At 42.7% G+C, this 13,454-nt stretch overlaps 1 protein-coding gene across 1 annotated transcript in view; it reads left to right on the top strand.

The window, feature by feature from the left end:
- Window positions 1-13,454, top strand: part of SPTBN5 (spectrin beta, non-erythrocytic 5) — a 138,800-nt gene that overhangs the window by 21,410 nt on the left and 103,936 nt on the right. Inside the window, exons 12-22 of the mRNA XM_075927199.1 lie at window positions 1,093-1,293; window positions 2,031-2,237; window positions 3,073-3,285; window positions 4,231-4,383; window positions 4,870-5,000; window positions 6,547-6,798; window positions 7,488-7,775; window positions 8,973-9,216; window positions 10,123-10,262; window positions 11,492-11,591; window positions 12,901-13,071. Of these exons, the coding sequence (XP_075783314.1) occupies window positions 1,093-1,293; window positions 2,031-2,237; window positions 3,073-3,285; window positions 4,231-4,383; window positions 4,870-5,000; window positions 6,547-6,798; window positions 7,488-7,775; window positions 8,973-9,216; window positions 10,123-10,262; window positions 11,492-11,591; window positions 12,901-13,071 (2,100 nt within the window). The remainder of the gene's footprint in view (window positions 1-1,092; window positions 1,294-2,030; window positions 2,238-3,072; window positions 3,286-4,230; window positions 4,384-4,869; window positions 5,001-6,546; window positions 6,799-7,487; window positions 7,776-8,972; window positions 9,217-10,122; window positions 10,263-11,491; window positions 11,592-12,900; window positions 13,072-13,454) is intronic.

The following is a 13,454-nucleotide window of genomic DNA, read 5'->3' as shown; positions in this document are numbered from 1 at the left end:
TCCATTAGGCCCCATTTGTGGATGAGAGAAAGCAATATTTCTTACCCGTTCATCCTCTTCCCAAATGAGGTACGTGGGAAGAATGAGTAGAGTAGGCTTGGCATAAATGAAGGGGAAGCATCTGAGCTGTAATAAAGAAAGGAGGGATGGGAAACCCTAGAATAACATTTCTGGGGCCTCCCAGAAACTTGCTGCCAGCTCTCCCTATGAATTGGACATAGTTTGGGGAGAAAAGCTCAGATTCATGAAGTTGCATCTGGTTGATGTAGAGAAATCCCTGTGACAAACGTGACAGGACAGTGACAAAATTTAAACAGTAATTACCTGCATGTGGCTCTTTATAATTGGGAAGTCAACAGTAAAGGCATGAGAGCAGGGCCATGAACCATAAGATCTCTAGAGTTGTATGTGAGAGAGGGTAAGTGTGTGCTGGTAGTGAAAGGCTGCCTACCCAATAGGGGTATGTCTAGACTACAGGCTTTTGTCCACAGAGGCTTTGTTGACAGATACTGTTGACAAAGCTTCTGTTGACAAAGAGCGTCTAGACTACAGCCAGTTCTGTTGACAAAGCAAGCCACTTTGTTGACATGAGAGTGTAGATGCAAAGCACAGTGTAGATGCAATAACACCTTCTGTCGACAGAACTCTGTTGACAAAAGGCGTTATTCCTCGTAGAATGAGGCTTCCCACCGTCGACAAAACTGCCGAGTTCTGTCGACATTATGTCGACAGAATTCGGTGGTAGTGTAGACGCAGGTATAGTTTTGTCGACAAAAGTCCACATCTAGACACACCCTTGATGACAAGCACAGACCATCATGCTGCTGGAATAGGGAAGGGGAATATCTCAATGACTAACCATAGCATAATACCTGGGTGAATGAAAAAGAAGTAATAGGGTTCAAAGGACACTGTTATCTCTGAAGAAAGGGGCAGGGTCAAAATGGTGGAAAATAAGAATTCTTGCATGTTAATTTTATAGTAGCTGACAGAAGAGTCTAGCAGTGGGAAAACCCCATGTCGGTCCTGGGGCAGGTCAGTTCCTTGGGCCTATGTTTCCACTACTCATAATCATGTCACTTTATTTCACAGGCACTAGAAATTGAGTGTAACTCCCACAAGGCAATTTGTTCCAATGTGGTGAAGCAAGGCTGGGAGCTTTGTCAAAGGAACCACTCCAACCAGAGGGATATCCAGATGCAGACAGATAGCCTCCAGAAGCTGTGGCAACAGCTCGAAGATGAAGTGGCCTATCGTAAAATCCGTCTACAGACAGCTGCTCTAATCAAACAGGTAAAAACTAGGCTACAGTTCTTGCATTTTATAATAGAAAGAACATGGAGTCTTTCCATTTCTGTTTGGGTCACCAGATTGGCGTTTCAGTTAGGAATGCAAAAAGGGTCTGGAAATAATAAGCTTTTCTAGGGTGAAACAAAATAGCTTTCAGCTCACATGATATTAATAATTTTATTAAAGTCCAGGCTCTCTCACTTCATGTTTCTCACAAGTCCTGGTCTTCTGCAGGAAGACACTGCTGATTGTTTTCATTTAGCTGCTGTAAAATGTGTCCCAAACACTATATTCCAGATTGTGCTTTCCTTATTCCTTACAATAATGATTGATATATATATATATACTTTGATGCTGTTAGCTATTCTGCATGCATGGAGCACTGGGAGGGAAACTTTGACCTTCAACTTTTAAAGATTCAGGCTTCTAGCATTTGAGATCAGACTCATCTCTTCTGCAAGCAAGCCAGTAGAGGGCAGTGGTACATAGCTAGTCAAGAACATATAGTGACCTTCATTATCAGTTAGAAGTACTCAAGTTAAATAACTGAAAAAGAATCTGATGTGTAAATTAGCTTCTTTATGGGTGAGACCAGGCCAAGGTGACAGTGTGACCCTGATTACTACCAAGTCTGATGCAATTACTGCCCTGTTGACCATTTGCCAGAGGAGAGGGACTGTTGGATGTGTATCTCTTAGAGCTGTTTAATTAAACATTCTCCTCGGTTGTGTTTCCTTCAGTACTTTGCTGACATTGATGAAGCAGAGTCATGGCTACGGGAGCGACTGCCCCTCGTAGCCAGCAAGGATTATGGGAAAGATGAGTCCAGCACAGAAGCCTTGCTACACCGCCACCTGCGATTGGAGAAGGAGATCACAGCCTACTGCTTGGAGATGAGGCGCCTGGAACAACAAGCCCATGCTGTAGCAAAGCAGGCTCCATCTGCAGTGAGTGGATACAAGGCTATGCCCCTCTCCTTCCCCTTTGTTTTTATTTATTAGAGTTGGTTGGAAATTTGGTGAAATTGAAACATTTTATGAAAATGTGTCCATGTTGACAAAACTTCATTGAAAAAAGGCATTTAGATAAGGCCAAGATGTTCCATTTTAATCTTTTTGGAATTGAATATTTTGGTTTTCCAGGTCAAAATGACTTCTTATTCCAATTTGGAATAAAAACAAGGTTTTTTGAAATGTTGGGATTTCCTATCAAATTAGAGGAGCCTAGATTCAATCAGCTCTCTTAATTATATGTGAGTTGGGGCCCTGTCCCCTGGCTGTCACTGATGAAGTCCTTAAAATACAGTTTTTGGTTCTTTAGCACCAAGACTGGCTCGTCCATACCAGTCTTCTCTCCTAAGTCTTACAAATCTCCTGCTCCTCTCCACCTTGTTTTACTTCCTACCGAATCCAACTCTCTTTCCAAATGCCCATTATATACCAACTACTCCCTCTCTTCCTCCTTTTCTAAAGCTCTAATACTTAACTTTAATCTTCTCACCTGAGGCTTTTCTGTAATGATCCTGGCTGAAATCCATTTTCAATTTGAGTCCACGGCTTCTTGATTTGCCTTATTAAACTCACTTGATCTCCAGGGGTGCTCTAACTCCCCCATTCAATGTGTTCAGTACATCATGCAGAGGCATTTGCAAATTGCAACATATAATGCTTTGAATCAGGCCGATCATTTTGAAAATGTAGTCCTTTAATTTATCTTTGAGGTCTGGAGCTCCGATTATGCATAGCATGACAGACTGATTCTGTTTTATTTTACTTGTACCAGGTGATGTCAGTGCCTATGGTGAAGAGTCACGCCCAGAGCAGCCTAAACCAGATGATCACTAAACTACCATCAAACCACAACATGCAGTGGGGAGCCTCTGAAACTGGATTTTCTAATCCACCTGATTCAGACCCTCACTTTGTTCCAGAGACCATCTGGAGGACCCAGAAAGACATTAACTTGCTTTATGAGAACTTGCAGACCATGGCTGAGGTATTATACCTCTTTCAATACCTTGTACTTATGTAGCCCATCTTGGAGATTAGTAGTGAAGTCTTGCACCATGCAAAGTGTGGGCAAGTGTTCTGTTAACTACCCTTGCTCATCTCTGACAATGTACTGCAATTCTGAACTATGTAGCCCCTGGAGAAACTGGTGGCTGTATTCTACTCTGTGTAATGCTTTTCTGATTTTTACCAGTATCATGTTAACAGAAGGAAAGAATCATGGGTGAAACTCAAAACATTCAGAAATTGTATTGAAGTGTTGAGTGCATTTTGGTTGAGCTATTATCTAGTCTGTAGAACCTTCCATTTATTTCCATAATCATCACATTTTCCTCCCAATTCTTTTATTTATATTTTTAATAGCTTCCTTCTCTAACTTGTTGGCTTCACTAGAGTTTGCCTAATACAGCAGGAGATTCTCTCCTGGGTTGGACAAACATGGGAGGTTAACCCCAAGTCTTGGAGCTTCAGTGGCAAAGACTTTAACACAGGCATTCATGAAAGACTATTCGTTTTTCTCTTTATTCCTCTGTTTCCTCAATCTCCAAGAGGCCCTACCCAAAAAGCTGTCATGTAAAGCCTACAATTCCTATTTTTCCTGCAACCAGTGCTTGCACACATGCCTACGATTAAAGAGATTATGCTCCTTTTGTATTGTTGCCTTGTGTCTTCCATCAGCCAGCATTCGCAGCTATGAAACTTTATTCTTGTTAGATGTTGTGAGCATCAATTTTCTGATACTCCCGATTCCTATTGCCCCAGGAACAGGTATTCCAGGCTCAAGATACAGATTTGTGTTCACTGTGTGTTAGCAGGAAGAACTGGCACCAAACTGGCATGTTAAGCTGGATGCTTTGTTCTTTAGCCATGGGGATCTCTTTCTGCAAAAGGCCTGTGTGCCACAATATTTAATTTTCCATCGGTTTTACAGCACAGAAAGAAAGGTCTGGAGGAGATGATCCAGTTGTACCGCTTCTACAGCTCCTGTGAAGAGTTTCAATCTTGGATGGAAGATAAGGCAAAAATTTTCCGGACCCTTCAGCCTGAAGCAGACAATGTGGAGGTCACACAGCAGAAATATGAGGTACTTCATTTCCTCTCGGTGTAAATACCTTCTGAAACAGATTGATTATGGGAGAATGGATGTATGTGAAGAAAGGAGGACTCCAGAGAAGTTGCTTCCATACTTCTTTTGTTAATTGAATTTTAATCTGTAGTAATTTGTCTATTTAGGAATGTTTTTTCAGTATAAACTAAGGCATGACTATACAACTTCAGACTCACACCAGAATAAGTTGTCCACATATCAGTAGGGCATAATGGAATATATATTATACAAGAAAAAGTTTACGTATCAATAGGCTAAGAGGGAAAGCCCAGTAGGGGAGTGCACTCTAACAAGAGATAGCTGAATGAAGAGAGAAAAAAGAAATAAATTGGGCATTGAAGCATAGCAGACACACAAATAGAAGATGAGTGAATATAGTAGCTTGTGGAGCACTATTTCCACAGAGATGGTGAATTTTTAGCTCTTCACTCCAAACTTTATACCTATTTTTTCCTATTTTAGAGCTTTCTAGTGGAAATGGCTGCTGGGAAAATCCAGCTGGGAGAGATCAAATGCCTAGCAGATAAGTTTGTGAAGAGCAGTCCCAGCAAACAGAATGAGATCCAAGTCCACATTAAAGAGATCAGTAAGAGGTAAAGATGCTCGTGATAGAATGGTGAATCACCCCATCAAGGACATTTCATGCCCTGCATAAACTATCCTGGAGAAAATACCTTTCTGATACGTTTTGGCACACACTGCTGATCTTAGATGTGAAGAGAGAGGACTGTCTATGGAAAATTACAGTTTGTCACTGCAGTTTGTGTTACTTAACTCTGGGAAAGCTTTTACTGTAGAATCTCCTTTATTTATAACTCAGCCAAATCAAAATATGCCAAGAAGTGATGGAATTAATACCACTAGAATTCTTTGCATCACCACTTAATATGCCCCCATGTTCTACGAAAATTAGGATAATGATAAGTAGAGGGTAGTCTACATGGACTGACTGTGGGGCTTATGGCACTATGACAACTGTAATGAAAAGGCTATTCGCTGCCCTTGGCAATCAGTCATTGAAAAGAACAAGCATTTTCGGCATGCAGGCAAGGAGCTCACTTTTCCATGTGAGAGCATCTTGCACACTGGACACCTTAATCACCATTTGGTCAAATAATAGTCATCACTTGGCCATATATATGCCTATTGTACATACTGAAATGCTCATTTGAGTGTCTGTGTGGGGGATGGGACCCTTCTGCATAGGTGTTCCTGTTTGAAAATTATTGTCCCAACAATTAATGGCTGGCAATATGGGGGAAAATATAAATCATAAGAGCAATTGCCTGGTCATGGATGCTCTCATTTTGTCAAGAGACACAGCTGATGAAAAATTCCTCATAAGTCCTTATCCTTTCCAGACCAAAAGAGGAGTCTGACTTCTGTACCAACCTTAAGGTGCTATAGCACACTCCCCTTTATGCAGCAGAGGAGATGCCTGACCTTTGCACTGGAAGGAAAAAGGGTGGAAATCTACTTGCACCCTATGCAACTCCTTGTGCTGGGATACAAAGGTCAGGCTCAGAGGCCCTAAATAAATAGATAATGAAAGGTAAAATATACTTGGAATAAGCTATGAGCTATTGGTTTGGTTCAACCTGTGTTGCCCAACTGAGTGCTGATTTGAGCACCCAGAGGCAGAAGTTACAATGCCCTGCTAAGACATTCATGTTTGAAAATGGTAAATATAAAAAGCTTGTTCCATTTGTAAAATGCCTTTGATATCTTTTTTTCTAAGGACTCTTAGCAACATACAATCCCTACAATGATCAGAAATCTCCAGGCACAACTGATTATTTTATTTTATTTGCATAATCTCAACAGTGCAATAGCTACTTGCATTGGGTGGGGAAGAGAGACACCTCCTTCAGGTGAAATTCATCCACGTGTGGAAGCCAAGCATTAGTTAGGTTCCCTTTAAATGTAAACACAATCTTATTTTGAAGATTGTAGTAAAGAGAGCATAGAGCTTGCATCTCTTCCCACCCCCACCTCAGCACAGAAGTGAATTTTGCCATATGTGATTTTTAAAGGTGTGTGCAACAAACCCACTGGAAAACTGTTTTTCTTCCATAGGCAAAGGCACTGTGATTTTAGTGTCTAGACACAGCTGTTGCAATTGTTTTTTTCCATTTCTAGATGGGAGCGCCTGGAAGCTTTGAAGGAGGAAAAGGGTTCTGAGCTGATTGGAGTGGCTGATGTGAGGATGTTCCTCCAGAACTGCCAGAGTGCCAGAGGGCTACTACAAGATAAGCTGGTCCATCTTAAAGATTGGGAACCTGGAAAGATGCCTGCTGTACTGGAGGTAGACCAGCGTAAGCTGTCTGCCTTTGACAGGGAGATCTTGGTGCTGGAAAGGAAAATTGAATACCTGAAGAGTGTGGCCAAATCGTAAGGAATCAGCCATTTGTTTCTATATTTTTGCCCATTTGAAGCAAAGTGTGTAGAGTTTATATGTAGATTTGACTTACCCTTAGGTCAGTTTCTACTGTGAGCGTGCTCTCCCTGTCACTGCTCCTTTTCTTCTTTGGGTGAGTGCTTCTGTCCTGAGTAGAGTTGGATGACTGTCTGGGTGACTGACTCCAAACGTATCCATAGATGGAATCTCTATAGTAGAATAAGTCTCCATTGACTAGGGTAATATTGAATCACTGAGCTCTTCTTCCCCAGCACATCCAATTGAATGTGGTGTATTATGAATTATCAGCTCAGTTCCCACTGTGTGTATTCTAGGCAATGAGTCCATTGCCACACACCTACCCTATTCTGTTAGCCATTCCCTCTTCAAACCTACAAAGAGGAAACATTTCAATGAGTGGTGAAATCAGATCATCCTACATGTTTTGATATGTGAAAAGGAGCATGGGGTGCAACTGTGCTTTTTCTCGAATCTGGGAACAGGAAAGACCTGGTAATTTGTTTTCTTTTGCAGAAATTAGTCATAGAATGAAAATATTGTCTAATAATTAGAGGTGATATAAGACACAATCCCATTGATTTTATTGAGAGCTGGAACAAGCTCTCAGGCTAATGTTGTCTCTGAAACTGAATCCTGGGTGTTGTTTGGTTTCCTGGCATAGGATTAAGGACACCAACCCCACAGAGAGCAGAGCCATCACACAGCAAGTGGAGAACATGGAGAAGCTGCTGGTCATACTCAAGTCACAGATGAAAGAGAAGGCGATGATGCTGGAGTTGGCACAAGGTCAACAGGCTTTCCTGCAGGACAGCCGCAGACTCCTGCTGTGGGCAGATGGCATCAGAGAGAAGCTGGGCAGTGAGGAGATGGGCATGGATGTAGCTTCTGCAGAGCAGTTGCTGAAGGAGCATCAGGATCTGCTGAAGGAAATTCGCACTCAGAAGGAAAGGTAGAGTTTGCTTCCAGGATGAGGAGGAGGGTGAGGTCCTGTAGCTGCAGCACCAGAGAGGTCTGGCGCATACTCAGGGAACAGATCTGGACACACAAACTTGGGATATGTCTAGACTGCATCCCTCTGTCGGCAGAGGGATGCAGATTAGGCAGGTCGACATTGCAAATGAGGCAGGGATTTGAATATTTCACACCTAATTTGCATACAAATGGTCGCTGCATTTTGCCAACTCAGTACTTTGTCAGCAAAAAGCGGCAGTCTAGAGGGGGATCTGTCGAGAAAGAAAGCCTTTTTCAACAGATCCTGTCAACCTCCTTGCAGGAGGCATAAGGGATCTATTGAAAAAGGCTTTCTTTCTTGACAGATCCCCCCTCTAGGCTGCCCCTTTTTGTCGACAAAGTGCGGAGTCAGCAAAACGCAGTGGCCATTTTTATGCAAATTAGACATGGGATATTTAAATCCCTGCCTCATTTGCAATGTCGACCTGCCTAATCTGCATCCCTCTGCCGACAAAGGGGTGCAGTCTAGGCATACCCTTGATGCTCAGGATTTATTTCAGTCCATGTAAAATTCAGTGTGAAGAAAATAAAAACTGTGTGTGCACATAACTCACTTAATTTCCCCGTACCAACTGAAACCAAATTTCTAACTGCAATAGCTGCCTTCTATCTCTCTCCTGATGCTCAGGAAGGAAGGAAGCTCTCTATTTAAAGTCCTCAGACCTCTTTTCCTTCCCAGGTTACTTCTGTCAGATCAATCTAATCACTCACTCTGGGTGGTTCCTCTCCTCTCCCGCAGTTTTGTGAGCCAGGCATGCCAGATTTCCAGGCCATCAGCCCCATCTCACCCTTTATAAAAACCCAGACACACTACTGCTCTTCCTGTCCCATTTAAAGGCTAGCTGCCTCTTCTCTCGGGCTCTCAAGCCAACAGAGAAAATTACTGGCCCACCTCACTTGTACAACCCTGAACAAGCAACCCCAGCATCACGTCGCAGACTGGCAGCAAAGAGGAACTTAACAGGGGAAGCAACCATTAATGGCAGCTCTGCCACAATGAAAGTAAAGACTAGACCAGCTGCTGCAGCAGAGAGACAGAGAAATGGGAAGCTATGCGAGGAGGAGGAGGAGGAGGACGTGGTTTCTTAAGTGTCCTTCCAGAGTAACTTGTCCTTTTCCTTGTGACTTTGAGCAGGTTTATGCAGTTAGAAGAGCTGGGGCAGAAGGTAATGCATAGCCAGCCCAGCAACAGGACCCAAGATGTGCACCAGATCATGAAGAGGATTACACATGAAAGCAGTGAGCTGGAGGAGATGTGGGCGCAACGGAAGAAGCAGCTCCAAGATGGCTTGGAACTGCAGAAGTTCAATAGAGAAGCTGATCGCATCAGTGCAACCCTCTCCAGCCATGAGGCTTTTCTACGTGTAGATGACCTTGGGGTATGTATCAGACCAACCCTTGTTGTCTCCTGCTCCCACTCCCCATCCAGAACAGTCTTGACCCAGAATGACTCTGTCAGAACAGAGAGTCAATGACAACCTCTCTCCTGTGTCTCAAACCTCTGAATTTCTACCCAAGCTTAGATAGAAAAGACACAAAACCGAGATGCTTTAGTTGTAGCCAATTGGTGTGTTTGGGGTGGGATGCTCTAGCTAACCTTTTCACCATGCTTTCTGTTCATTTCTTTCTTCTTGTACACTGCTATATCCAGTAACATATTAGAGCAATCAGTAAAATACTAGCAAGGAAGTACCTGGTACGTTCCGCAGCAAACCAGGGTGTGTTCTAGTTGGGTAGGCTTAGAATACTCACCAGCAGTCATCCAGGGAAAATGTATGTAATGATCTCACCTCCAGTGGAGAGAGGTTAGGAAAGAGGAAATGAGTACTATCAACTCCAGTTGGAGACTTATCTTTAGATTGAATGATAAAGTTGTCACTAATACTGTTAGAATGTGCAGAGACTGATTTGCTGAAATTTGGAGGTAAACAAATGTCAGGTAAACAGATGGATCTAAAATAGCTGTTAGAGTTTCCCAATATAAAACTTATTTAAGAGTTTGTGAAAGTGGGAGCCCCATAATACTTCCCTGAGCCAGACACAGTGCTTACATCAGGGTGGCCCCATGTTGCTGTGAGTAAAAAGGGGGGGAAATAGACATTTAGGAAAGGAGAAAACATGAGAGAGAAGGGATCAAACAAGGCGCACAGCTGCTCACCTGTTCAAAGTGCTGAATGTCCTCAATGATGTGGAAAGTCTACATTCTACTACTGCCACAGAGGGAGCCATGTTTTAAGGGTGAGATTTGACTGAGTTTTTTCTCTTCCTTACCCCCTTGCATCCAGGACCACGTGGATGCTGTTCACACCCTTCTCAAGCGGCATGGGGATTTTGAACAACTGTTAATGGTGTTGAAGCAACGGACTGAAGCGATGAATGAGCATGGGGAGAAGCTAGTGGAGAACAGGCACTTTGCCACTTGCATGTGAGTTTAGAGCCATTCGTAGTCTAGGTATGAAAGAGGCAGAAGGCAAGAGAGTGACTCCTCTGAGGACATTTAACTTTTACAAACCATCAAGTGCCATCAGAGTGAAACAGAAGATCCTCTGGGAGTTGGCATTCTTACTAAATTCCATCAGTCCACAAGTGTGGTGTTCTAATTCAGGTGGGAAAGGATCATTTTTCTCCTTTCCTTCCATGATGCTGCTTACTTAGAGCATAAGTGGAGAGAATGAAGCCAATATTGCAAAGATATGCATTCTCTGTGCTCTAATGACAAAGGTACGGTTATGAACTGAAAGTCCTAATGACTTTCAATTCACTCATTTGGTACAACAATACTTAAGTTTTTCTCCTTGCATTTTATACTACATATGACAATAAGACCCAATATTGTCCCTCTTATAGTTCTAAGATCTCTTTATTGAAGAGCTCATTAATATTGTCACATAATGGTATACTCCTTGCATTTGAGAGTGTCAGTAATATACTGTATGAATACAATTGATTTCAAAGCACTTCATAAAGGAAAAAACTGTTGTAATCATCATGCTGTGGGCCTAATTCTCATCTAGCCCTTTTACACCAATCTGGCGCTATACTGTGGTCTTAAAGTGGGAGTCAGTGTAATTCATGGCTACTTTACAGTGCTAGAGCAGTGTAAAGGGGCCTTAGTGTAAACAATAATTGGACCCTATCTGTTTAGAGAGCACAACTATGAAGGTAAGAGTGTGCTGGGGGGAACTGAGAAGCCATGATTATGCTCTAAGTTGCTGGCACTGGCTGTCTCATACTCTGGCACCGTTACTGCCGTGACATGCTACTGCCAGGGACTGTATCATCTTACATGAACATTACAGCACATTTGGGCAGCTAATGTAATACCAGTATTCTTAATAATAATCACAAGTTCTGTCTACCCTCAGCTCATCTATCCCTTTCCCACCTATCTGCATGTGAGAGGCACTAGCTAGCCAGGGGAGCTGCCATTCTTCCTCCCCCACAACCTCTCAATCTTGGAAAATCTGGCACAGTCGTGCCTTTTCACCCTCTTTGCTCTTAGCAATAGCCACACTGGGCTAGATTAAAATCTAGCTAAAAGTTATCAGAACTAGCAATGAAGAACGACGAAGGAAACCCAAACGGCTCAGAGCCCTTGCCCCATTGTCATTGCAGGTAGAGGAATTAAAACTCTTTGTCCTCCTTGCTTTACAGGATCGAGGAGAGAATGATTGTGTTCTGGAACCGATGGGAACAGCTGAGGCAGAGCAATGAACAGAAGAAAGCCAAGCTGCTGGCATCTCTTCAACTGCAGGTGAAGGGCTATTGCACTGGAGCTGACCAGAGGGAAGCTCGGAGATGCAGTTGGTTAACACTCTCTGCTGCCTTGAGCCTCGGCTAAAAACATTGAGTACTCTCCTTATTCCCAACCACAGCCCACTTCACCTAGGAGCGGGAAATAGGAAATGTTGACCCACATGTAGGCTGACTAGAGTACTGGCAAACATACAAAAAACTAATTTAACACTGTTGGAGTGATCAGAGAGTATCTACTAGGCCATAGTGACATATACTGTAAGTTCAATTAACACAAAAATGAAAACTAACGAAAAACCACCTGGAAATCTTGATCACTCCATAATGTCCCAGTGAATGTCACTCTGGGCCTTGGCTCATATGTTAATACATCACTGTAAGTTGGGGCTCCCACAGTAAATTGTAACTGGGGAGAACAGCTAATAGTCAAAGGAGCTAATAGTCAACCAATCAGAGGGTGCCTCTGGTTCAGATTCTTGATGTGGAATGAAAGGTTCTCCCTAAACTGTTGGGCCTGTTTCTGCTCTTCTTTACACTAGTGTTAATCATTAGTACTCCAGTGATGCATTGCCATGAAGAGCAGAACTGGACCATTTGGGGTTTTGGTCTCATTTTAATTAACTATGATATATTAAATTGGGAGGCTTTGTTACTACATTGCTTCTCGCTGTATTTTTCATATGAAACTGAATGTTAGTAATGGAATGTAGGCTTCCCACCACTATGCTGCAATCTGGTCCTAATACTGGGTCAGCCTCTTTTATAAATCCATTTTCTTCCTGATATCTGAGTCTTCATTGGTTACTGAAAGCAGGGGAAGGGAGAAAATATTGTTCAAAGATGGAAAACAGATATTGCATTCTGGCTGCAGCGTGCTGATTATTCAAGTTGTCTTTTATCCTAAGAGAAATGGGGCTCCCCAACATTTAGGTAAAATAAGGACCAAATATTTATTGAGGGAGTTCTCAGAATCCACTGCAAACTGGTGTCCTTGAGTCTGTTTACAATCTAGAGTAGGGATGTTAAAATACAGTTATCTTTGTAAAGGTATAACTCCTGAAATTTTCAGTGGTTATATGTTTACACTTAGAGGGGCAGGCTGGAGCTAGCTCCCCCTGACCACCAGCACCCGCCTAGTCTCCTGTGTTGCTGCCTCTGTGGAAGGCGGGCGGGGCAGCTCCGTGGGATGCATGTATCAGCGTGGGTTAACCAATGAACCCAGACTCCTCGGTTAACCATGTACATGAATACACATTAATATCCCTAATCCAGAGTTAAATACATTTAATTCTAACTGTCCCTTATAGGAGTTCAACCATGATGTTGCTGAGCTGCTGATATGGATGGAAGAGAAGTACAAGATTGCATCGGATGAGTCCTATCGTGACCCCACAAATATCTTGCGCAAACTGAAGTGGCATGAGGCTGCTGAGAAGGAAATGATGGCAAACAAGAAGCACTTTGCAGAGCTGATCATGGTGAGGGTAGTTGGCCAGCGTTTGATAGGTTTGACTTTATTTGCAAAGGGACTTCCTTTATTGATTGTAAGAGCCTGTAAAACAACACAGTAGCCAACAAAGCCAGTCACACCGCAGATACATCTTTGCTTAAACTATGATCTTGGTTGTTTTTTAACACTACATTTGCAAATCTCAAGTAAAGGTGTAAGGGGGCACAGGTGAATTATAGCCACACTAATTCAGTTATTACTTCATCGGTTTTCCTGTAATGGTCACTCCAGGTGGGGCACAGCAATGTGAATTGTTCTAACCTCAGAAGCTTTCGGTATGGTAGGTGCGGTGTAGCAGAAAACTTCATGCTGCATGATATTAATTGGAAAGAAACATACACAAATATCCAA

Source organism: Pelodiscus sinensis, chromosome 4 (assembly GCF_049634645.1).
Source record: "Pelodiscus sinensis isolate JC-2024 chromosome 4, ASM4963464v1, whole genome shotgun sequence".
Lineage (NCBI taxonomy): Eukaryota > Metazoa > Chordata > Testudines > Trionychidae > Pelodiscus > Pelodiscus sinensis.
Note: the sequence above shows the minus strand (reverse complement) of the source record. Positions and strands in the feature narration are given on the sequence as shown.